Source organism: Passer domesticus, chromosome 1 (assembly GCF_036417665.1).
Source record: "Passer domesticus isolate bPasDom1 chromosome 1, bPasDom1.hap1, whole genome shotgun sequence".
NCBI lineage: Eukaryota > Metazoa > Chordata > Aves > Passeriformes > Passeridae > Passer > Passer domesticus.
In genome coordinates, this window is record NC_087474.1 from 67,475,584 (window position 1) to 67,499,038 (window position 23,455).

A 23,455-nucleotide genomic window follows, 5' to 3' on the forward strand; every position below is an offset into this window, starting at 1 on the left:
GTCATTTTCAAGGACTTGTGTACCAAGTTTCCAGTTCTCTTCCATTCCTGTCATTCCCTGTCCTGTTGCAGTCTCTTTTTTCTATCCTCTTCTCATCTGACCAACCTCTTGGCTCCTCTGCTGTCTCCCTTGCTTTCCTCTATGGCCTTTCATTGCCTTTTCTCTCCTCTTGCATGACACTGTCCCCATTTTCTTGCTCTTTGTGATTGCCCCACGCACCTTTTAGTCTCTGCTGGACATGCTCCTTTTGTCCAGTCCCAGCCTCTCCTCTGGGAGGGCAGCCAGCACTCCCACAGTCACTGCTTTGCATCAGCCCTGAAAACCTTGATGCAGCTGAAGGAATGAGTCTTGTGGGATTTCAAGTGTTTTCTGTATTTTATTTTCATTGTACCTTGGTGATTTGCAGGTTTTCTGTGGTGCTTTGATCAAGCTACTAGACAGAGAAGGATGTATGTTTTTTGATACACAGACAGACCAGTGGCATTAGCTCTTTAAACTACCTGTAGCATTTTTTAAGATCATTTTTGTCAAGGACAAGTTGAGATTTTCATGTGTCTGGAGTGTTGTCATGTCCTGGTTAGAACTCCAGGCATCATGATGATGTCCTTGAGTGTCAGATGTATGAGCTGAAATGTGGGCTCTGGAACGTGCAGAAGCTGCACGTTCAGAACTTGCACCCAGTATTCCAGCTGGTATTGCAGACTGTTGAGTTCACAGGTGGTTTCCTAGCAAACTTGCTTCCTAGCAAAACTTGCTTTGGCAAACTTGGCACAGCATGTGCCACAGTTAGAGGTGTGCTTGGCTCCTGTGGTGCTGCTGAACTGCGGGTGTCCTTAAGTTTTCCCTCAGTGATTGATTATTCTTTCTTTGAGAGGGTTAACTCTGCTCAAAAACTACCCAGCTGGCTTTCTCCATTGGGAATGAGTGACAAATACCCTTTGTATTAAGGATTTTCGTGAAATTCCTATTCAGCTATCTCATGGTATCTCTGAATTGCCCTTCTGTCAACAGTGAGCAGTTAGTTTGGTCGGCCTGGTTGAGCATGTGCTTTTAGTGAGGGTGCCTAGCCATACCAGGATTCACTATTAAATTGTGATCAGTTGCCCAGCAAACACTAATACACTTAAAATCAAAGGAGGAGAAATACTGACTGCCAACAAGCAAGGTGCCAGTTTTATTACCCAAGAGTTTATTGCTTTCCTGATAAAAATATCAATCAATTCCTTGACCACCACCTGCATCTATAAGCATCCTGTAAGTGTGATGTAAGGTGACTTGTTGTGACTGGGAACATGCACAGGGCAGGTGGTGCAGGCTGTTTGCACCAAGCACAAATGATGTGTAGAGTTCGGCAGTTTTTTTCTTTTTCTGATTATTTATTTACATTTTTAGAATGACCTTGGGTGGGGAATGAATGCTCGCTTAACCCCATATCCTTGCTTGCAGTTCCACAGAGATTCTGTGGAAGGTCTACACCTGTTTTATGCTCTGGCCCACGTGAGGCGTGTTACAAAAGGCTCCAGTTTCCATGGTGTGATGGGGCTGTACAAACTGATGCTTTTGTCCACCCTTCCCATGTGGGGAAAGAATGGGCCTGCAGCATTTGGCTTGCAATGGCGTTGTGTGCTTGTGCCCAAAACACAAATCCTGTGAGCTCCTGCCTGAATGTTCGAAAAATGAACATTAAGTTCTGCCCTGCTGCTTGGGCCTGACTGTGTGTGACGGAGTCTCTGCTGGCAAAATGTAAATTGCTTGTAATTATGACAAATCATGTGCAGTACTCATACTGTGAGCTACAAAGCTTTTGTCCACTGCTGCTTATCCAGCTGCTTAAAGAGTTCTCCTGATAAAGTCCATGAAGCTCAGAAACAGCCTTCCAGGTTTGGTTATTCACATTTTGTTGAGGACACTGAAAACAATTTGGTCTGTTTGAAGAAATTGCTTCTATTTCTCCTGATGTGGGGGAGCAGGAGCTGGACTACAGGACAGGAAATGTTTAGCAGAAGAGCAAGATGAAAGCAAGTTTGGTTATTAAAAGGAGCTCTGAGTGATGCTCTTGATCTGTGTCCTTGATAAAAATCCCTAGTGCTGTTCATCCTTCCAGTAACAGCTGCAGGCATGTAATTTCTCCTCTTTCTGTATTACTGGACAATCTGCCTGTCTGCTTTTTTTAGTTAGGCATTTTCTGCAGTAAAGGGTGGTTTCTTCTAGCTGTTTTGTTTGTTTCAGCAGATGCTAAAAGTGTGCATGCATGAGAGAGCAATCTGTGTGTTACTTTACCTTGCATGAGCACAGTATGGCACACACAAGAAGTAACTGCTGGGATGAATTGTTCTTCTTTTCCATGCACTGTTGTACTTCAGTTTATGGTCAATGCTGTCAGCATGTGGCAGCCATGTTTACAGAGCACCCCTGAGTCAAATATCCTAGCTGGAGATTTTAAAATGTTTGATACCTTCATAGCCACAGGTGTTTGGAGCTGTAATTGCTGAGATAAGAGTGCTGCAGTTTTGGAGCAGGGACTTTGATCCTCCCTTTTAAGTACAGAGCTGCCTGTCTCGTCTAGGCATGCTGTCTGCCCCTGTCAAGGGGAGTCCCAGCCCACGATGGGTATAAATCCTACCTGCAGTAGGTGGGATCTTCTGGCACAGCAGGTCTAATCCAAAACCAAGTTCTCAGTAAACACTCTTCCCTTTCTTCTGTCTTTCAGTATCAAGATGGTGCTGATGTGGACCAGTGGGGATACGTTCAAGACTGTTTACTTCATCCTGAATCAGGCCCCTTTCCAGTTCTCCATCTGTGGACTCCTGCAGGTATTTGTGGACATTGCTATCCTGTTGCAAGTTTACTTGTACAGCCACTACCCTCAGAAGCCCGTGTCCCACACTGCACACCCAGCCAGCACTAAGGCCCTGTGAGGAACTTGGCTGAGCAGGTTGCAGGTCAGCAGAGCCAGCCATGGCATCTCTTCTTCCACTTGTAAATACTCCTGTGTTGCCAAGTTGAAAGCAGAAATGAGAACAAGGATGGAAAACACGGCTGCACATCCAGCTCGGGAGGTTCTGTGTTAAATAACTTGATCTGTTTTCAGACTTAGCTGTACAGAACTGTTTCTTGGTAGGGGGAGGGGCACTTTATTTTTGCATACATACCTATGAGCCTTATTAATTCACAAATGTTTGTATATTTAATCACAAGGGCTGGATGGTTTGTGTTTTTAATGCTATTTAAAAATGTTACACCACAGAAATTATAGGATATTTTGTCTGAAACTTCTACCTATTTATATAATATAAAGTCTGTATATTGGTGGGAAGTTTGTGGCATATACTAGCATTCAGTATCTCCACGATGGAGGAAGCAGTATTGAAGAGCAAATCCAGAAGCTTTCTCTTTCCCTATAAGGGTGTCTGGTGAGAGAAGGTGGGGGTGGGAGGCCCTGCAGAGAGGTGAGCAGCCAGAAATGAGCCGGTCACAGATGCTGTAAAGCTAAAGGGTGAGCAAATGTTCATCCCTGCTGCAGGAGGACACATGGAGGAGATGATGGAGGGGGTCTGATAGCGCTGGAGTCATGTCTAGAGCTGGCACAGCCAGTCAAGCATCCAGGCAAAAGGAGGAGCCACAGGAGACTGCTGGGAACTTACATAGTCATGCTTTGCAACTGTGGGTGTGGGAATAGCCTGCCCTGCACCTGGGGGGCAGCACTGCCCCAGCAGCTGTGCACAGGAACAAGCTGGGCTATAGGGTGTCTTTCCCAAACCAAGGGGCCAGCAGATGGGCATTGCCAGTGTTGCCAGGCAAGTATTTCTAGATGTGATTGAGCTGCAAAGGTAGAAGCAGGTCCACTTTCATTGGCTCAGAAATGAAAAAGTTTGAGACAGGGAAAAAGCTGTATCCCCTGGAGTAGGACCAGTATCTGACAGCTTGATTTGTTGAGGCTGAGATTTGTGTTCATGTTCAATGCCAAACAAGAACCAGGTTATGTTTTGGGGTGTTTCGTGCATTGGCCCAATAAGGAAGGAGTCTGTGTTTTCCTTTTACTGTTGTGAACTGTTAGTCTTTTAAAGAAGTGATTCTTCGGTTTTAGATGAATCAGCAGGCTGTACTGAGAGGGACTGAGAAACTGAAAGGGCAGAGTTCATGTAGATGTTGTCTCTAAAGGCCATTAGCCAGCATAGGTCAGCATACTCTGTCTGTGACATGCAGCTGCTGCTGGTGTGGACCTGTGGGGGCTGTGACCAAGCCGCTGGCTTGTTGTGACACTGCTGTCATGAAACTGCCCTGGGTGATGTGAGGAGACCATAGCAATGCCCTTGGTCCCAGGAACAGCTGTGCTGTGCTGCTTCCTTTATGAGGCTTCCTCCCTCTGCTGGGTGAGTCCTGACTGGCCACAGGCAAGGTGTTGGACAGATTTTTCAGAGTCATTTTTTCTCTAAGAATAGCCCAGGAGCTTATGTTTTCTTAGCAGTGGCAGCAAGTCTGAGGTTTGGTAACTTCAGTGTGAAGTCAGATACTTCCCCTACCGCTCTTTCTTTGGGAACCTCACGATTTGAGTCTGGACTGTCTGGATTGGTGGCAAACTGTCCAGGGGAGGGGAATCACGCTGTGCCCAGGCACTGACTCCATGCTCCTTGTTCGATACCATACTCTTCTAGGCCTGAAGTGACCTTACAAAGACAATGTACTCAGCATGGCAGACTATGAATGTTTTGTTCCTCTCTTTTCTCCAATGTTCTGGTTGTGCTACAAGAACATCTGGGCTTTTGTCTTTTTTAATTGAAAACGTAACAACTGGCTTCTCCGGTATGCTGCTTTAATGAGGATTGTATTTCTACTGTTAGAAAACAAAAACTTTGTTGTGTGTTTTAATTGTATGAAGGGTTTTTTTAATAACTTGTAATGGTAAGATTTTTGTATTTGGTGGTCTTTTTCTAAGACATTCTGCAAAACAGGGATGTAAGAAATTAATGGTTCATAAGAAACATACTTTTGTATGTTATAGCTTCACCTGGGAGTGCACACTTTTGGCCACCTCTTTGGCTTTGAACTACAGATATTACTAAGGATAAAACAACTTCTGCTTTTTCCTTTTGGGATTCCTCCTTGAGTGGGTTCTTGAGTCTGTCATCAGTACCTAAACCAGCAAGCTCTGTGGACCAGTCTCATTTACACCAGAGCAGCAAATGCTGGAAGAGAAGCCAGTGAAACCATGTCTAAGTCATCTTTTGTATGTGGCATTTAGCAAGTAGGACTCTTGGCCAGGAACTCTAGAACTTCTTGCAAGGTACTTTAGGGACAAAGTGTTACAGAACTTTTGTTTTGTTCTCTAGTTGCCAGGAAGTATCTGTTTCAATGATCACCTCAGAGAATAAGAAATCGCTTACTTTAAATACATCTCTTTGAATGTATGGCACATTTCACAGACTTTATTTTTTCTGTCAGTTGCAATGTTTTTTTTAATAAAAATTACCTATTATATATAAATTGCAGTGTTGCTTTGTTTTGTTCATTGGTACAAAATGTGTGCTTCTTAACTCTTGTTATAAATCATCTTGTCAGGAGCATTGTTGATACAAATAACTAGCATGGTTTTTCCTTCTGATGGGTGAGTAAGCACAAGGCAGAAATTGTCCCGAAGTCGTGATGCACAGCAGGGATTCTGGATTTCTGTTCCTTGCTCTTCCATACATGCCAGGGTAAATTTAACCATCAAGACCAGGTAACTTGTGTTTGCAATGCTCACGGTAAAAAACAAATTACTAACAAATTATTACGTAGCTTTAAAGGGACCCTGTGTCATGCAGGCTGCAGAATGAGGTTGAAGATGGGATACAGATGAGGGATATGTGCTTGGCAGCCTCGGCACAGAAGATGAGGACACTGAGTCTGTCATCTCATGGCCAGCTGCTGCCCCAAGAGTAGTCTTGACCACCCTACCTGTTCATTCTGGATGGGAAAACAAGCCAAGGCTGTCAGGAGCAGCCTTGCAGCTGCTGTGTACCTCCTGGATCCTACCAGACTGCTGATCCAGGATGTTGGGCTGCTCTGGCATGGAGAGGTGGTTTGTTATTGCTGTGTGCAGTGACTGCCGGAGCTGGAGAAGGGGAGGTGGGGAGGAGAGGGTTGGGCAGGGCGAGAGATGTGGGGGAGACTGAACTTGCTCAAATAAGGGGTTGAAAGGCGGTACTCCTGAAGGAAAGGGATAGAAGGAAAACCAAAAGATGAAGGTAAAGGTAGGTAAATCAGCAAAATGGGCAGGAAAGGAGGAGGAATGTGAGGGTGGGGAGTAAACACTGCCTGCTCTCTGCTGGCAGTAGAGACCAAGCAGTTCTCACAGCAGTCAAGCCTGCTCAACACTCGCAGTGCCTGCACCTTCTCTCCCAGGCAGTGCTGGTATTAGTGGCTGCTGCTTTGGCATTCACTGTGGGGAAGCCAATGGTGAGGCTGGCCCCAAAGGAAACAATGGGGAACCCCATCTCTGGATGCTGCACCAACCCAGCCCTGCTGGCTGGTGCAGTGCTGCCCCAGGCCTCCCTCAGGGCAAATCTCTCCCTCTGCTGTGCCTGGCAGACAGTGGTCTGCACTGTGGCTCCATGGAGGGAGAAATTCCATGGTAAGATGTTTGAGATGCATGCAGTTAGGTGAAATTAAAAAAAATTTAAGACATAAAATAAAGCTCACATTTAGTACTGGGTATTAAGCAAAAATGGGCGCACAAGTTCTGTTTGTTAAATCTGATTGTGATCCTTAGGCTTGAGAGCCAGGCAGGTTTCAAGGACCTGACTGACAACTGTAGCTTTGTTGGAGGCTTTCCATAGGAAAGAAGACATCAATATGAGAGTGAACAGTGCGCCAGTAAATAAACACTTCCTGGGTACGTGTGCCAACAGCAGTAATAAAAGCCAGGGACTAGAACATAATGTGAGGTTCACCCTGAAGCATGGGCAGTTCTTCCTGTAAACAGCCTTGTAAACCAGCCAGTCCCAAGTGGATGTCAGCATCTAGAAATGCACTGGCAGCAAACACAGCATTTCAGACCCCCCTCCTGCCCTTCTGTGTCCCGGCTTACATGCACTTGGCTCTGGTAGCTGCTAGCTGGGAGAGTGAGGGACTTCACTCAGCCACAGATGGGCCAGCAGCACCACACTGGATTTTTCTATCCATCAGCCCTTCCGTGTGCCTCAGTCCTTTTCCATGCCAAGGCTTCACAGTCCTCTAAGGCTGTGGCTTGTAGGTGCCAAGGATCTTTGTCCCCTGAAGCATCTGCTGTGAGGCTGCCATAGCCCATGCCTGTTCTGGCCTCTACGGTGTGGGACAGCAGCCTCAGTCTGGCTTACAGCTGAGGAGATGGCACCAGTGTCACATTTTTCTTTGCATTACTGCTTTTTCTTAACTGAGGCTGCTGTGTGGTAGAAGTGGCTGTGCACATGCACAGCACTAGTGTGCTACTAGTGAAGCATTTAGTTGTTCAAAGAAACAGGTATAACTACCTGCTAGCACTGTTGTGCCTGCAGACAGCAGTGTGGCATTATAGTTAGAGATAAATGGCCTTAAAATCATCTGTGTGCTGTGTCAAAAAACCCCAACCACCACATACAACAAACAACAAACAAAACCAACATTCTCCAGCAGCTGATCAAAAGCAATAAGCATCACCCATAACTACAGCTGCCCTGGGTGAAATTTATTCTCTGAGTGTCTTTTATGTCTGGCAATGTGTGCATCACAACTTTATATAGCTTCCAAAAATAATTTGCTTAAAAGGTTCCTGGTTTATATTTGTTTCCTCATCTGTCATCCCAATAGATAAAATGAAACTTTATTAAAAGCCAGGCTTTGACTAGGAGACATAATGAGTGGGTTTTGTCACTTTATTAAAACTCTGTGCATGCTGGAATTAATTATGTGCCTTTCGAAAAATACAAAGATCTCACTATTGTAGGACAATAGCAACTTGATGGAAAAGAGCAGCAATATGGTGTCATCAGTCTGTTTTTCTACACAGCTGCTGAGCTGCAGTTTGCTGTCCCAGCACTGGTTTTTTCATGCTACAAAGCCAAAAGCTGCATTGATTCATGGTTATTTGCTGGCACTGCAAGTGTGAAACTCTTCATTCTGCAAGGATGTCTCCTCCAGCGTGGCTTTTCTAGTAGTAAGGTAAGGGTGCTTGCAGTTTTTGGGCTTCACCACCTTGAGGAGATGCATTATGTACCTTCCATGCACACTAGCTGTGGTCACTTCATTCCCACTGGAGATGGAGCATGAAACACACCTGATGTGCATGAGCCAGATCACCATGAAGAGTGAACTTGTGAGTCCATCTAGTGAGTCTGTCGGGTGCCACCTTAAGACTGAGCATTTGAATGCCCCCAGAAGGTGCAGTGCTGCTCCTCAGCACCAGGCCACACTGTCCCCCTGCCACTGCTCCCTTTGCTCGTTTGCAATCAGCTGGCTCCAAAGCTGTAGCCCTGACATCAGACCTTAAAAATCCTTAAGGAAAGAAATGTCTGCACCGGGAATAAAAAAACCAATAAAATAAAAATCTTTCATGAGTCACAGCAAGCCAGTGCTGGCATTGCTTTCCAGGAGTCTGAGTCAGCCCAGCCACCAGGCACCAGCCCTTGGCCCTCCTCTCTAGCACAAGGAGCAGATGTGTTCCCGGTGCTGCTGGGCCATGAAGGATGGGCAGAGCCCTGGTGTGGGTCCCTGCATTTGGTTTGCCTGCAGATCAACACAGCTGGGGCTTTGCTGACCTAGGTGCATCCTGCAGGGTAGGGGGACTTAGTTTTGCTGTCTCCATCTGCTGCACTGCTCAGCAGCAAGTAACATGAATTACTTCACATCAGCATGGCAAAACACCACCTCCCTCCACACCCAAATCATCAGACACAAAGAGTCAGCAACAAAGCTTTATATTTTTATTAAAATAAAGTGTAATTTTTCCATTTCCCTTGCTTCATTCCTATAAGGAATGGCTTAATATGAGAGTTTGCTAATGTAGGATTAGTTTTAAAACATATGTTGAGGCAAAAAAAAAAAAACCAAAAAACCAGACCAGATAAATCCCATCTTCAATACATCAGGTTTTGTTCCCTTCCTAGTGGGTGGAGAATATGGAGGGTGACACTGCATGGCTTTAGTACAAATAGGAGTGTAGGTACAAGAGACTGTTGAGTTCTATCTCCCTCCATTCCCTGACCACATCCCACCTGTAGGAGCACTGAAAGACACAGGATCCTGACTTGGACCAGCTATGCAGCTCCACCAGAACAGGGGCTGGAAAGGTCATGCCTGGGGCTGGCATTGATAAGCAAACATGCAGATGCCACCATATGATTAATTTTCCCTTTAAAATTACTTAAATGCTTTGAGAATCAGGAATAAGAGTCAGAACACTTGTTCTAATGACAGGATTGTCTTTTTCTTAGTAGGAGGATAAAACCAAAAGGCTGCTTGACGCAGAGCACAGCTGCTGCACTGCAGCTTGGGCCAGGAGTGGCCCACTGAAGGTGTCTCACTGGCTTCACTGGGTTTGTACTGCTCCCCTACTCCTGTTTGCACACAACTGCACTCAGTGCAGCCACCACCACTGAGGAAGACTATGCAAAGCTGGGAGTCACTACTGGTTTAACATTACCCTCCCCTTCTTGAGCTACGTGTAGTTCAGATTGGTTCAGTTGCCTGTGAAACTCATTTCTCGATACACGAGAGATGGAAATAGTTAACAGAAAATGGAGAAATGTCATCTTTTGTAATGGTATTTTTAATATTTGACTGTTAGCAAAGGAAAAATAACCAAGTTAACATTCAGTACCATAGTCAGGAAAATTTTTTATATGTATATTTCTGTCATGGGACTAAGATATAAAGCTTAGGATGGTAAATATGCATCTCTACTAAATAATGCAAACTGTGCTCACAAACAATTCAGAGCTGGCAGCGCTGCCAGCACTCTAGCTGCGCTGCTTTATCTGTAGAAGACAAAAGCAAGCCCCTGGTAAAGCTGAAGGAATGCTTCTGCCCTTCTCTTGCCCTTGCCCCTTGGCTTGTCTGAGGTTTGTGTTCCTTGGTGGTGCTGCCAAAACAAACGGGCTGTGGGGTGTTGCAGCACGGGGAGCCCCTTGCTCAGCCCCTCGCACAGGGAGTGCCACTGAACAGGGCACGGAGGAGGTGGCACACTGGTTGCTCTGCCACATGGCACCTGGCACAGGCTGTGCTTCACATTACATTCTGCTGGCTGGCTATGTTCAATGGCTGCTCCTTGGGCATACCCAAAAATACTTGCTCAGTAGAAAAGCCCTAAGAAAAGCAATGGAGCAGAGCTATACTTGGTAGGATTTGTAGGGGTTCTTTTCAGAGGTCCCTTAAGATCAGAAGTTGGTCTTTAGAGAAACCTTGTGTGTTTCTGCCCCTCATTTATGCAGTTTATGGCATTCTTCTTGCAGAACTGACCTCCCTTGTCCACTGCTTCTTGGGCTGCCAACGTGTGTCCTCAGCTGTTCAGGGTCAGGAACTTCTCTTGGCTTACTGGTCCACCAAGGTCAGACCCTCCTGCTCACCAGCACTTGGTGGGAATGTGGCACTGAGCCCCCTTGTACTGTCACCTCCCAGGAGCTCAGTGTTCTCTCGCCGCTGGCGCACCTGCCTGCTGGCCACTCGCTGCTGCTGCTCCTTCAGCTCACTGTAGGAACGGGAAAAGGTATGAAAGATGGATGTGACTGGGAAAGCCATCAGCAAAATCCCACTCAAGATGCTGCTCAGGGCTACCACCTGTCCGGGGATGCTACGAGGCACCATGTCCCCGTAGCCAACAGTTGTCATGGAGATCACGGCCCACCAGTAACTGCTGGGGACACTGGTGAACTCTTGCTTGGCTCCCAGTTCGCTCTCAGCCAAGTACACCAGCGGCGAGAAGAGGGCCATGGCGACGCAGAGGAAGAGCAGAAGCAGACCGAACTCGCGGGTGCAGCGGCGCACGGTGAGCCCCAGCGTCTGCAGCCCCAGCGAGTGCCGCGCCAGCCTCATCACGTACAGGATGCGCAGCGCCCGCAGGAAGCGCAGCACCAGCCCCACACGCTCCAGGTACTTGTTCCCAGCTCCCCCGCCAGGCTTGCTGCTGTTCTTTGTGGAAACCACATCCACAATGAGAGAGATGTAGAAAGGCAGAATGGCCAGGATGTCGATGATGTTGAGCGGGGTTTTCAGGAAAGCACACTTGTTTTCTGCCTGGATGGATCGCAGCAGGAACTCAAAGGAAAACCACGCCACGCACACCGTCTCCAGCACAAAGATGTCATAGCACTTTCGTGAGCATTCACCCTGGGGAGAAGAGGAGTGGGAAACACATAAAAGAGGGAAGAAACAGACTTAGCCAGGGAGTGAAACAAAGAGAGTGTCAGTTCTTAAAGGAAAGCAGCACGTGAAATTGATACGAATTGTGATGTACCAAAGCAAAATCACGGCTGCTGAGAGGTACTAAAACCAGAGGCTACGTGTTTGACTAGAGGACGGGTCAACAATGCATGCTCTGGAGTGTCCCAAAGCTGCCAAGAACTTGGTGTGATCTTACCAGCTGTTGGTCAGAGAGCCTACTGCTAAAAGGCCAGCGGCTCACACTTCATTTCTAACCAAGACTTTAACACCTTTTAAAAAGGATTAATACAGGATTCATGGATTGTAATAAATATGTGATCCTTCCTTCCCTTCCTGATCAATAATAAATTGCTTACTAATGCCTCATAAACACCTACAGCATTTTATGTGATATCCTTGGAGTTATCTATAATCTATTATTCACTAAATACAGTACATATTTTATAATCCAGAGAACATTTATTAGCACACTTCCCCTACAGTCAAATGCTTATATAAAGTGCTGAGAAATGTAGGCATTTCTAAAAGAAAAAATACCACAGGATAGAATGGAGTATGGACAGATAAGTGTTTTTAGTTACTGCACCTGTAACAACTAGTGACCACAGTGCCTTCCCCAGGCTTTCTTCCCCTGCTCTTCCCTGCAGGCTCACTTGGTGGCAAATAAAGAGAGCTCTGGCTCTTTAGTTAGGATGCTTGTAAACAAGCCTCAGTGCACTGGGAAGGCAACAAACAATAATGCTGGTGATGGCCACTCCTCAGTTGTGGCAATTCTCTGCTATATCACTCTTGGTATCTCCAGCTGAATAATAAACAGCTTCTCTAAATAAACAGATTTTGATGTGGACAATTACAGGGCTAGTGGTGTTTCCTCTGTAAATGTTCGTATAAAAGTGTGAATGCTCTGGGGGCTTTGTGTGGAAGGCAAGGGTATACTTATTTAAGGGAGGTGTATATTTACTCAGTGTGCCAGTCTGAACAGTTTGTGAAACAGTTTGTTGTAAGCAATCAATCCATGCTAGTGAGGTGCATGACTCTCACTGGATGCAACAGGTATTAGGTCCCAATGCCCAACCTTATTTCACTTGCCTATGCCAAATTATAGCAATAAAACATCATTTGAGAATGGCAAAGCTGTGTCAAGCTGGTTCCCATTTCACCACTGGAGAAGCTGAGAACCTGGCACATCTATTAGCAGTTCTGCCCACATACTCAGCTACAGGAGTCTCTTGCTCCAGAGAGACAAGGAAATTTTTAATGCACATCCTAACTTCATTCCTCTTGAAGTGTGTATGCACAGGCTTTTTCCCTGTTGGAAAAGAAAGCAGCCAGCAAAAGACTGATGAGGCTTTTGCCCTCATCACTAACTGCAGCCTTCCCCAAAATGTGGAGGGACTGGATATGTTTCAAGGGCCAGCAGTGAGAGCAGTGTCATCACATTGAATGCAAAGCCTTGGGTTACCTCAATGTGATAACCAAAATGCTGAGGCGCCCTGCACATATTACACTTAAGAAGAGATTGAGACAATAACTAAAGAGATGTCAACAAGAAACAGAGATGTGAAAAGGAACCCTCAGAGCCAGCATTTATGGTCCTTGTAGTAACCACAATAAAAAAATTGTGATGCCTTCTGTTTATGGATTTTTGTTTTGTATTCTACTTTCAGTTGGCACATGAGGTACCTCCCACTGTTTCCCAGGGGATCATGCTGATATGGAGAGGAAAATTACTTCTCCCATTGAAATTACTGTCAAGTTTTAAGCATATTGCAGGGAGCAATGATAATCTTATTTTACCAGTATAGTAGCTTGGATAGCCTCTCTTTAAATTCAGAATTTTGATATGTGTGAACACTAGAAGGAGCTTAATTTATATCTGCCTCACCAAACTAATTTGGTCATAAGTAAGTATTTTTGTCACAAGCATAATACATAGGATATAAGATTTTGTTTCTAGGAGCTTTCCTCCTATCACAGCATAACTGCTGTCAGGCTCTTCTGACAAATACAGAATCAAGATGCTTTCACACCACAACACAAATCTGGCTCTGTGAGCCAGAGAAAAAGCTCACAAAGTCAGTGGAAGGACTCTGCCTGTACCACTGCAACTTCTCTCCTCATGACCCAGAAACCAGCCCTCCAACCCATATTGTCCCAGAACTCTGCTGCCTGGGAATCTCTCATCAGGATATGCTTGATCTCACACCTAAGGGCAGTCGCTGCAGGTGATTGCAGCTCTTCACCCTATCCTTGCAGATGCTCTACAGGATCAGATTGTGGTGTTAGGATGACAACGTAGAGAAGAATAGCTTTGGCTTGAGCAAAGCAACAGCAATGACAAGATGAACACCCAAATGTGCAAATTTGCTTTCTCTGACAGGTGCACTGTTACTTGGACCACAGCCCATGGAAACTTGGATGCACTTTGCCTTAAGAGCCCTGTGTGGCAGGAAGTGTTCTGGATTCTGATGCACATATATAGAATTTTTGTGCCACTAAAACTTTTGGCAAAGTCAGTGAATGGGAAATTTAGCCTTAAAATAAACCTACAAAGTCACTAAGGTGATTAATAGCTAATTTGGCACCTAATTCCCCCAGCACTTTCTATTAGCTGCATATGGAAAGGAGACTCACAGAAGTGCTTTTGTGTGTGAGTTTTGATATAGGAGAAAACAGGAGTGAAGATTGTTCCACACGAATGGGCTACCAGGGAAGATGACTTTTGGAAGACCCTGTCTGCTCTCCCACACTCTGACATGTTTATCCTGTGTATGTTCACAGACCTAAATATTGCTATTTATGTCTTCAGTCATCCTGCAGAGCTACATCCCAAATGCAGGTGCAGGAGCAGCCTGGCAACCTTTGTTCGGCCAAGCTCAAGAAGCTTGGTGGAATCTGGAGCTCAGATAATCCAGCACTGCAGAACCAAGCTGCATCTTTGCCCATCAAGATAATGAGGAGCTGAAATTTCCACCATCCAGAGCTACGGCTGGGCCCTGGCTTTTTTCCACTCTTCCCACTCTCCACAGCTGATAAATAATATGAAAGTCAAAATGTTTACTTTCAGTACAGTGGAGTGATAATATTTTACTACACAGAGTTCACTTCAGCAGGATGAAACAATCCCCCCTTCCAGCAAATGCATAATTATCTCCAGCAACTTGCTCAGTATCCTTATTAACCTAGCACAATCTGAACAAGCCAGGCTCTGCCCAAAGGCTGTCCTAAGAATAAGAGGGTCTGAACATACTTTTAGAAAACAGATCTGTGTGTCAATCAACCTGCCAGAGGTCTCTTTTTTTTCCACTAATTAAATGTTTTCCTATCCCTTGGACCATGTTTCAACATCATCTAGGTGTGTCCTAGTACTACCCTCACATGTTATAAAAAACAGAAACTCAGAATTTTGTTTCATACTCTTTGCACTTCATTTCTTTCAGTTGCAGCTGCTTTTCCTTGCTGTTTTTTTTTTTTTTTTTCTTGCTTGACTACAGCATTGGTTAAGAAAGAAAAAAAAAAAAAAAAAAAAAAGGCAAGTTTTGCTTTCTAAACCTTTCTAACTGTGTGTTCCAGTCCAAATGGATGCTGTAATTCTGCTTGGGCTTTTGAGGTTTTCCGTTCAAGAAAACAAAGCAAAAATTCTTAGAAAGGCACACACATAAATGGATAAAAAAATCAGGAATTAATCAGCCATTGGAACACAAGAAAAATAAGTCCTAACAGAATAAAGTATCCTGCCCAAAATAGATCTTCATCAAATCTGTATGTTCTCAAAAAAGATCGAGCTATACCAGCTTGTGGCCATAAACATGTCCATTAACAACTACACACTGCTTTTTACTACTTATAAGCAAAACAGCTCTCCCTCATACCAAGTAACAAACTTTCTTCACGCTGTAATCTAATGGATACACTTTTATCACATATTTAGATTGACGAAATTGAGCTAAAGGGAAAACAGTTGTTTTTCACAAAGTCTGTATATTTATTTATCTGTGTACATTTGTTTCTTTCAAACTATGAGTAGTTTGGGTTTCTTTTTCATGCAGAAATTTTTTGAATATGGGAAATTATCTGCAGTTGCACAGAATTTGGGGGCTATGTACTGTCAACACATAAGACAATGTCAACACGGGGAACAAGGAAAGAAAGTAAGAACAACATCAGTGAGTAATTCTGTGCAGGCATATTAAAGTGAGTCTCCTTCATTAGGAAATACAGAATTTGCTGTCAAAAAGCCAAGCACAGCATCTTTCTTCTGGAGTACAGTTTTGTTTTTTTTTTGCCAAAAGGAAAATTACAAAAAGGAAAATCAGTGTCACTGGAGTTCAAATCCATCTTTTATTTATTGTATTTATTGTTCTGTATGCCCCGTCTAAAAGTGGCAGACATCTTTCAGAAACATTTTGGTTTGGGTTGCAGAGTCCATTTCACTTGTACTGAACCCTGTACTGAGCCTCAGAAAAATTCTCCACTGTGTGTTGTGTGACTTCTTGGCCCTGCCTTTGTCCTCTGGTCTTCTGAGAAAAAATTGTGACTCTTCCTTAGATTCTTGCAGGCTTTGACTCCATCTTCTAATCCCTCTGCATTAGAAGATGTCAAAAGCCAGATCACCTCTAACCGCTCCAGTTCTTTTGTTGCTTTCCATTCATTTTCTTGTCAGGTCAGCAGCTCCACGGCACTTTGAAGAAAGAAGTTTCAATGCTGCCCACTTTGACCCTATAGTGAGATTTCCCTTTCTGTCAAATATATATATAAGAAACCCCAACATGAGAGGCATTGCATACAAAAGTACTTACATAAGCCTGAAAATCATGACATTTCTAAAATTATGTTTTGCTACATGTCCACTTGCCCCTTGTTACTTGAGCCTTTTGGGTCACATGTTTCAAGTGTTTCTCTGTGCACATCAGATCAAACTCTTTTTTAACAACAATGTGGAACTTGAAATTCTGATGCAACTGAGATCTCAGCATCAGAGATCCATGTTAAGAGACCTACAGACAAAGAGACCTGCAGCCCTGCGGCTGCTGACAAGGCTGCCTACAGTCCCCACTCCATAGGCTTAGGGTGTTCCCCTTGGATTTCAGTGGGAGGCTGAGCTGCCTGTTTCAATGAACACCTGCAGGGTGACCCAGAGGACAGACACTCCTCCGCTACCAATTATTCAGCAGCCCAACACTTGGAGTCTTTGCTGGGCTTTGGAGAGACCCAGCTCCTACTCCTATGAGTGCAGGGTGGAAGCTTGCATCTGGCTCTGTCCCAGAGCGTGGGAGTGCCTGGAGCACTGGCTGCTGGATCATTTGCTCTCTCTTGTCATTGTAAAATGAAGAAGCCTTCCTTGAGAAAAATTCCAGCAAAAGAGCAACATTCCCAGAAACATGCCTCACCAACGAAACTCAAAGGTATTGCTCAAGCTGGCACTTTCCGATGAAAGGCAATTTTCTGATGAAAAGTGATTTTCTTGTTAAAGCATCCAGACAATTTTCCCAGCAGGGATAAGTGCAGGAGTTCTGCCATGTGAGCGACCTCCAAAGGGCAGCATCCCACCCTGCCCTGGGGCACAGGCATCTCTCCTGGCTCTGACCACCCACAGACACGGTGATTGTAACTCGGAGTTTCTGCCATTAACGCTGGGGTCAGGCTGAACTCCAGTCAGCCTGCTCCGAATACTTCCTTGTGCTCCCGAGCAAAGATGATTCAGATAACTGCACAGCCTCTCCTCAAAGCTGACTGGCTATGAAGTCAAAGTAACAATTTCTGTTTTTAAAGTCACCAAAGGACCATGAAAGAGTCCTCTGCTTCTTGTGGTCCACAGTTTGATCTGTAACTCAAGCTTGGTTCGTGCTTCATCTTCAGCCCAGCTGCCAGCAAAGGTTACCTGTGCCTTCTGAAGGGAGGGCTACTGCCGACTTTGTGCAGACCTGTTATGGACACAAGATAGCTCTTATACAACTTGTCTTTGTTTTGTTGAGGACAAAGGGCAAGGAGGTGGGCAGGAGCTACACCTGCTTACCCCTCTGGATTTCCCTTGGTCCTGAGACAGCACAGCCCCAGATCACCACTTCTCAAAACCCCTCAGACTGCCAGTGAAGCTGCAAATAAACACGGAACACCAACAGGAACAAGGGAGATGCCAAAAGACTATGGCAGCTGCTGGAAGGTAACTGCAGGGTGTGCTAAAACACTCAGCCAGCATCTAATCAGCTTATGGAATTGCATGCTGTGCTATTCACTTGCAGTCATGCAGCCAGGGTGTTAATGAGATACCTGCATGTGCCTTTAATTTGTGTCAAATTGCTCCTCTGACATGTAACTGTGAAGCCAGGTGGCTTGGAAATCTAAAAAAGGGCCTGGGAGTCAATGAGAGAGAAGAGAAGACCACGTGAGGATTTTACCTGTGTCTACCCTTGTGGACTACAAAGATGGGAGACACATCAGGATGGTACTCCTGATCCAGGAGGCTTCAGAGGGAACCAGCTGTGCCTCCTTGGGTTACTCTGCCCAATCCACAAGCAGCTGATGCTTTGGGCCATCTCAGCCCCATACTGTACAACCAAAATTAGACACTGTAATTAGGCCTTATAAACACTAATAAGCCATATAAACACTGAGCTTTGAGACCTGTTTGACTGACACCTTTTTCCTTGGAAATGCTACTGATGTCTTAACAGCTGACTGCGCAGATTTGGCATGTACATCTGAATGGTGGAGAAAGATACAGACACGAGGGATTCAATTATCTACCTACCAGGCAAGACTCACTGTGATCCTAAGGCTTTCTTCCACTTCCCTGCCTCTTTCATGTACTGCCCCTGACAAATGGAGATATATTATTTGGTCCACTATCCTGCCTCTTTTTGCCCCAGAGCTGTTGTTGAGAAGAACAGAAAGCAGGTAAGTAGTACTACGGATGCACAAAATGCCCTCTCGTTAATACCTTCTTCTGAACTAGCTCTCCTCATGCCTGTGCCCGTTTTTAGCACACACTTCTCCAAAAGCAACAGTATTTGTTAGAGGGAAAAAAAATGCTATCTGGATCTATTTATGGAAAGCAACCAAAACCTAAACTCAGCAAGAAGCAGAAAACACAGAAAGAATAAATCAGACCATGAAATATCTATGAAACAGTCAACTTGCCTGATTTTCAGATGTCTATCAGGAACAAGCACAGCACCTCATCCAGAGAGGCTGGGGGAAGTGTCAAGACATCCAATGTCCTAAAGCTCCTCAGACTCTGTGACTGTGGCTGGGAGCAGTTTAAGGAACCAGTGTGAGCTCCAGCAGCCAGCTGCTCCTATCTCCCACTCTGATAATGCCACTTACCAGGAGTGAGGGGCTGTACTATAACATAGGGAGGAGTGATATACCCTGGCTAACATTTTCTGCAGATGAGGTCCAGGAGTGGCTGGGAAGGGCAGCACCATCAGCTGAATAGCTGCAACCAGCAGGCAGGAGAGGTAGGAGGGGAGGTAGAAGGGTGAAGGAAAGGCACCTTACATGATCAGTCTGTGCTGGCTACGTTCAAAGGGAACACCTCACTAATTGGCAGGACAGTGTTGGCCAGAGAAGAAGCAGCTATACCAGCTTTCAGAACCTGGTCTCCAGAAGACACACGAGGTTCCAAAAAAGACCCCTGCAAGAACAGGGAAGATGAGACACCTTTTGAGATGAAGCTTCTCAGGCTTTTTGAGGGTTGGTGGTGTGATGCAGTTCCCATGAGAACAGGGTCTGTGCTCACCTCAGAGGACCCCTCCAAGTCCTACCTGCCCATAAGGTTCAGCTGGCAAAGGAAATAATCTCTTGGTGATGGTGGAGTTGGCCTTTGGGGTCTGAGATCCCCACCTGGCTGGTCCACAGCTTTTGCCTGTTAGTGAATGTAAGACATAATCAGGCTATTACTGCCATTTGCTTGAACAAATATTCTAAATCAAAACACTACTTTTGTGGCTGGGGTCTGCTTTGGTCATTTTGCAACCATTCAGTGCCATCGGGAAACTGTCTGAAGACAAATAGCTACACAGGAAGACACAGGTCCAGGAAAACAGGGTATTGTATTTGAAACTCATCAACTCCCATGGCATTCGAGGCAGGATTTCACAGACCACAGCCCATATGACTTGTTTGTCTTTGCCCTGCAGCTGAGCCCTCTGTGGGAAACACCCCTGGGTGACACAGGGGTCCAGGTGTGCCCAGGATTCCTGCACAGCCCACTGTGCAGGAATTGTGCTTGGACCAAGCACAACCTGCCCAGCCTGGCCTTGGGGCAGCTGAGCACAGAGGATTTGTTTATCAGCCACTGCCACCAACAGAGGCAGGAAAAAGAATGGTGATTTCACCAAGCCAAGGTGTCCTCCAAAGAACAGTTTCAATTTAGAAACACTGATTTTTTACTATTTCTGACCAAAATTACCTTGGAGTTTTCTATTTTTGGATTTCCAGAATGCTTTTTTTTGAGTTTGGCCCATTTTTTTCACCTAAATTGTAAGTAAAAATCCCCAAGAGAATAATGAAGCATGAGGAGTGTCCTTGGCTGACAAGTGTGCCCCTCTTCCCCTAATTTTACATGACTAGAAATCTTCCTCCTCAGCTCCCTCTACTTTCTAGCTCTGAGAGAGGCATCAGAGCCTTGAAAGTTAACAATGTTTTTTAAAAAATCCAGTATCTGCAAATCTAAACAAATGCTTGAGCCTGAACTTTCATATGAAGAAGCCCAGTTACACTGCAACTTAGCAAATCTGGTTTCTGAAGAACTGTATTTTCTATCCTAGTGTGGTGAAAACAAGGCAGGCTCAGCTGGCACTTGGAAAAGCTTGAGCAATGGCACTTGGCACTTGCAGCATACCTGGTCCTCACAGACAGGGCAAGATTGCAGAAATAAAGATGAGGGCTATCTCCCTTAAACCAAACAAGCATCAAACTGCAGAACCAGGGCTGAGTTCTTGCCAAGGGCACTTGGGTGCAGTTTGAACAGTTTCCCCAGGGAATGGGAACACCTGCACACGACTCCAAAAGAACCAGCCCAAAAGGGACAGGGCTGTGTGACAAAGCAGTGGCATTCCCAAGGCTTTCACACCTACCCAGTGCCTGGGAAAAGGTGATGTGGTGGCACCTGGCTGTGCTCACAGATATACACTGCCTAGAACTGTGGTCTTCCTAAAGCCAGCATCCTCTTTCCATCTTCTCCTTCTCAGGCTTGTCTCACACTAAAAAAATAATGTGTCTTGTTCTCCCTCTCTCTCTTGCTTATTAATTATATCATAAGATCAACTGATTCTTAATATAATTTTAAAGTGTATTTTCCCTCTTATTTACCTCAATTTCTAACTTCTTTCAATCATTTTTTGAAGCTCTTCTCCTCCTGCCTCCCACTCACTGCTAGTTCTGTTTAACTGACCCATATTTATTTTACTGGTTCCTGCAACCCTGTAACCTGCTATAGGATCTGGGCGTGTCTGTTTTTTCCCTTGGAGGAAAGGAGGACAGAGTCAAGCTTACTGATTTCCTTTGACATTTTTTTCCAAACCTGTATCTCTCCCCCCGCAGTCTCCCTTTATCCTCTTATCTGAAAGCAAGGGAAGGATTTGCCTGTGCTGCCTGTGGGAAGATTTGCCTTCCTACTGGGAGCAGCTCAGGCACAGCTGGCAGCGAGCTCCCGCAGTGCCCTTGCACTGAAATGCTCTCTAAGTTGTGATGGGTTTTTACAAGGTGGATGGTGAAACCACACACACTTTCATATTCTGTCTTTCTGCTCAAGGCAACAGTAAAAACAGTGCTTTCTTGACAGCAGTGCAGGACACAAGAGCCTGCCTTAACACACCCAACATTTCTACTGTGTGTGAAGGCAATGAGCTGCAGACTGGGAGAAAATCTCTGCAGTGTCTGCTCAGTCAAAGCAGGGACTTTTCAGGAGAGTGCTGCAATTTCTCTTGTCATCATCTCTACCCAGTGTACCAGGTGCCAAGTTTACAGCACAGCTCAGGATGGCTATTCTCTATTTCCTATTTGAATCCAGGCTCAGGAAATTAGATGGGGCTAGGGAAAGAGATTGTTTGTGTGTGGGTGACTTATAGAAGGGTGAGGGTAGAGTGAGTGAATGCCCAGAGGGATGGGCTGGCACATGTCCTGGTGAACAGCCTGTTCTGGCTGTGGCTAAGCCCCACCAGTAGCATGTCACAGCCCCTGTGGCACCCCTACAAACACAGTCAGTACTGGACAAGACACCTGGGTTAGGATGCTGCCTTCATGGGACCAGACTCATGCCATGTCACTCTTCAGAGAGCTTCCAGGCTTCTGAGTTTTTCTGGCTACCCTTGCCTTTAATCACAATTATGAACTGTCACTGCTCATTTCATCTTACTGATGCCTTCAGGTCTGAATATTCACAAGGGCCAAGGAAGCCCCAGACAGCGAGAAGATGTACAGCATCCTTGCTGGCACCTCCTACACCAGCAGGAGTCAGGGAGAGGATGGCAATGGCTCACCACCCTGGAAGGGCAGAAGAGGCTCTTAAGCTGATCCTCTGTGGAGCAGAGGATATTGCCAAGTGGCTCATGAATCATATGCATGGCTTCAGCTGAGCTGAGCTATAACGTTTAGAAGGACTGACAGAATGTATTAAAAACGCTGTGAGATGCACGCAGGCATATCTAGATAAATGGTTTCCATTGTTAATTACCTACACTGTAGCACACTTTAATTCAGAGCTGAGTTTGTCCAGCTGCAGCTTTCAGTTATTTCAGTTCACTGTTGCCCACAGACGTTCTCTTATTATGATTCCCACTGCATTAAAAAAACTTCTAGTGTCTCATTATAAAGCAGAACTTTGAGATTTTAAACCATTTTTAAAACTTTTTTTCAAATTGCCTGCTAAATTGATATCATTCTGGATATAGTATCTCAAGTCTCACTTGATATCTTATGTTGGTTTTCTACTATTATGAGATCTAAGATAATTTTTTTAAACAATAAGGAAGGTAATTTTTGAAAAATGCCTTTTTATTAAGGAAGACTATTGTGTTGCACTAATTCAAATGTCTTACAGAAGTACCTACATCAGAAGTTTCTTTCTTCTGAAAACTTTATAACCTCAAAAATTATATTAAATTTGATTAATGAGAGGTGTTCTACACAGACTAGATCAAAATGTGACTGATTGTACTCAGTACCATGTTTTTGATGTTTTTACTTGGAACTAATATCATGCTCTACCTTTAGAAAACCTAACAACTTTATAGATTTCTCCTGGTCCTTTCTCAAGCCTGTTTAAAAACTTCTGAAAAAAATCTCATAACTTTTTTTTCCCCATCTGTATACCACCAATTTGTCTTGAATATAAATGTCTACACTGCAAAAACCCCCAGTATCAAAAACTTTTATATTTCATCTCCATTGCTACACTCTAGGCAATGAAAATGTAAGCATTTATAATGTTGAATGATTTAATGCAATTCTTCTAAGTGCCGTACACATGAATCAGCTCATTACCTCAGCCTAGCTATATGAGGTGCAGCCAAATGTAAATCTGCCTGCTTGCTTTCATTCCAAACCACCAGAATTGATAGCAACCTATCCTGGAGTTCTGAAATGAAATTTCCAGATTATATTTTCATTTCAAATAAATGAAAGAGTTCTCTCTTTCAGAACACTGGGACAGTACTCAATAAGCCCACAGTGCCCAAGCTCTCCTGCAAAAGGCAGTGGAGCAATCTATGGAATACAGGAGCTGTGCTGTAGCTCAAAGATGTTAGGCTGTGATGAGTAGCTGTAGTAATTTTACAAACATGTGTGAAGGCCAAGAGGCTATTATTGTGAGATAGCTTCACAGATTCCCTGGATGATTTACCTGGAAGTTTGGAGAACAAGCTCACTGGTAGGGATAGATACTTATGGGGGTGGAACCACTGAGATATTAAAAGAAATTAAACATGGAGCATATTTTGCTGGGTGAGCCACACTGCACCAAATATAAACCAGTTAACAATGTGACAAAGTTACCAATGTTTTTATGAAATAGTTTTAGCTGTTTAATTATTTATCACTAATGTTACATTGCAGCATATTTATATAATATTTAAAAGAG

The 23,455-nt window shown here is 44.7% G+C and overlaps 2 protein-coding genes across 8 annotated transcripts in view; one reads left to right on the plus strand and one right to left on the minus strand.

Moving 5' to 3' along the window:
- Positions 1-5,484, plus strand: part of SLC66A2 (solute carrier family 66 member 2) — a 65,796-nt gene extending 60,312 nt beyond the window's left edge. For all 3 annotated transcript variants that reach the window (XM_064422374.1, XM_064422384.1, XM_064422386.1), the window contains one exon: positions 2,711-5,484. In XM_064422374.1, coding sequence (XP_064278444.1) covers positions 2,711-2,918 — 208 coding nt within the window. In that variant the 3' untranslated portion in view covers positions 2,919-5,484. The remainder of the gene's footprint in view (positions 1-2,710) is intronic.
- Positions 5,485-8,904: 3,420 nt separating this feature from the next.
- KCNG2 (potassium voltage-gated channel modifier subfamily G member 2) overlaps positions 8,905-23,455 on the minus strand; it is a 52,765-nt gene continuing 38,214 nt past the window's right edge. For all 5 annotated transcript variants that reach the window (XM_064422348.1, XM_064422341.1, XM_064422365.1 and 2 more), the window contains one exon: positions 8,905-11,319. In XM_064422348.1, coding sequence (XP_064278418.1) covers positions 10,525-11,319 — 795 coding nt within the window. In that variant the 3' untranslated portion in view covers positions 8,905-10,524. The remainder of the gene's footprint in view (positions 11,320-23,455) is intronic.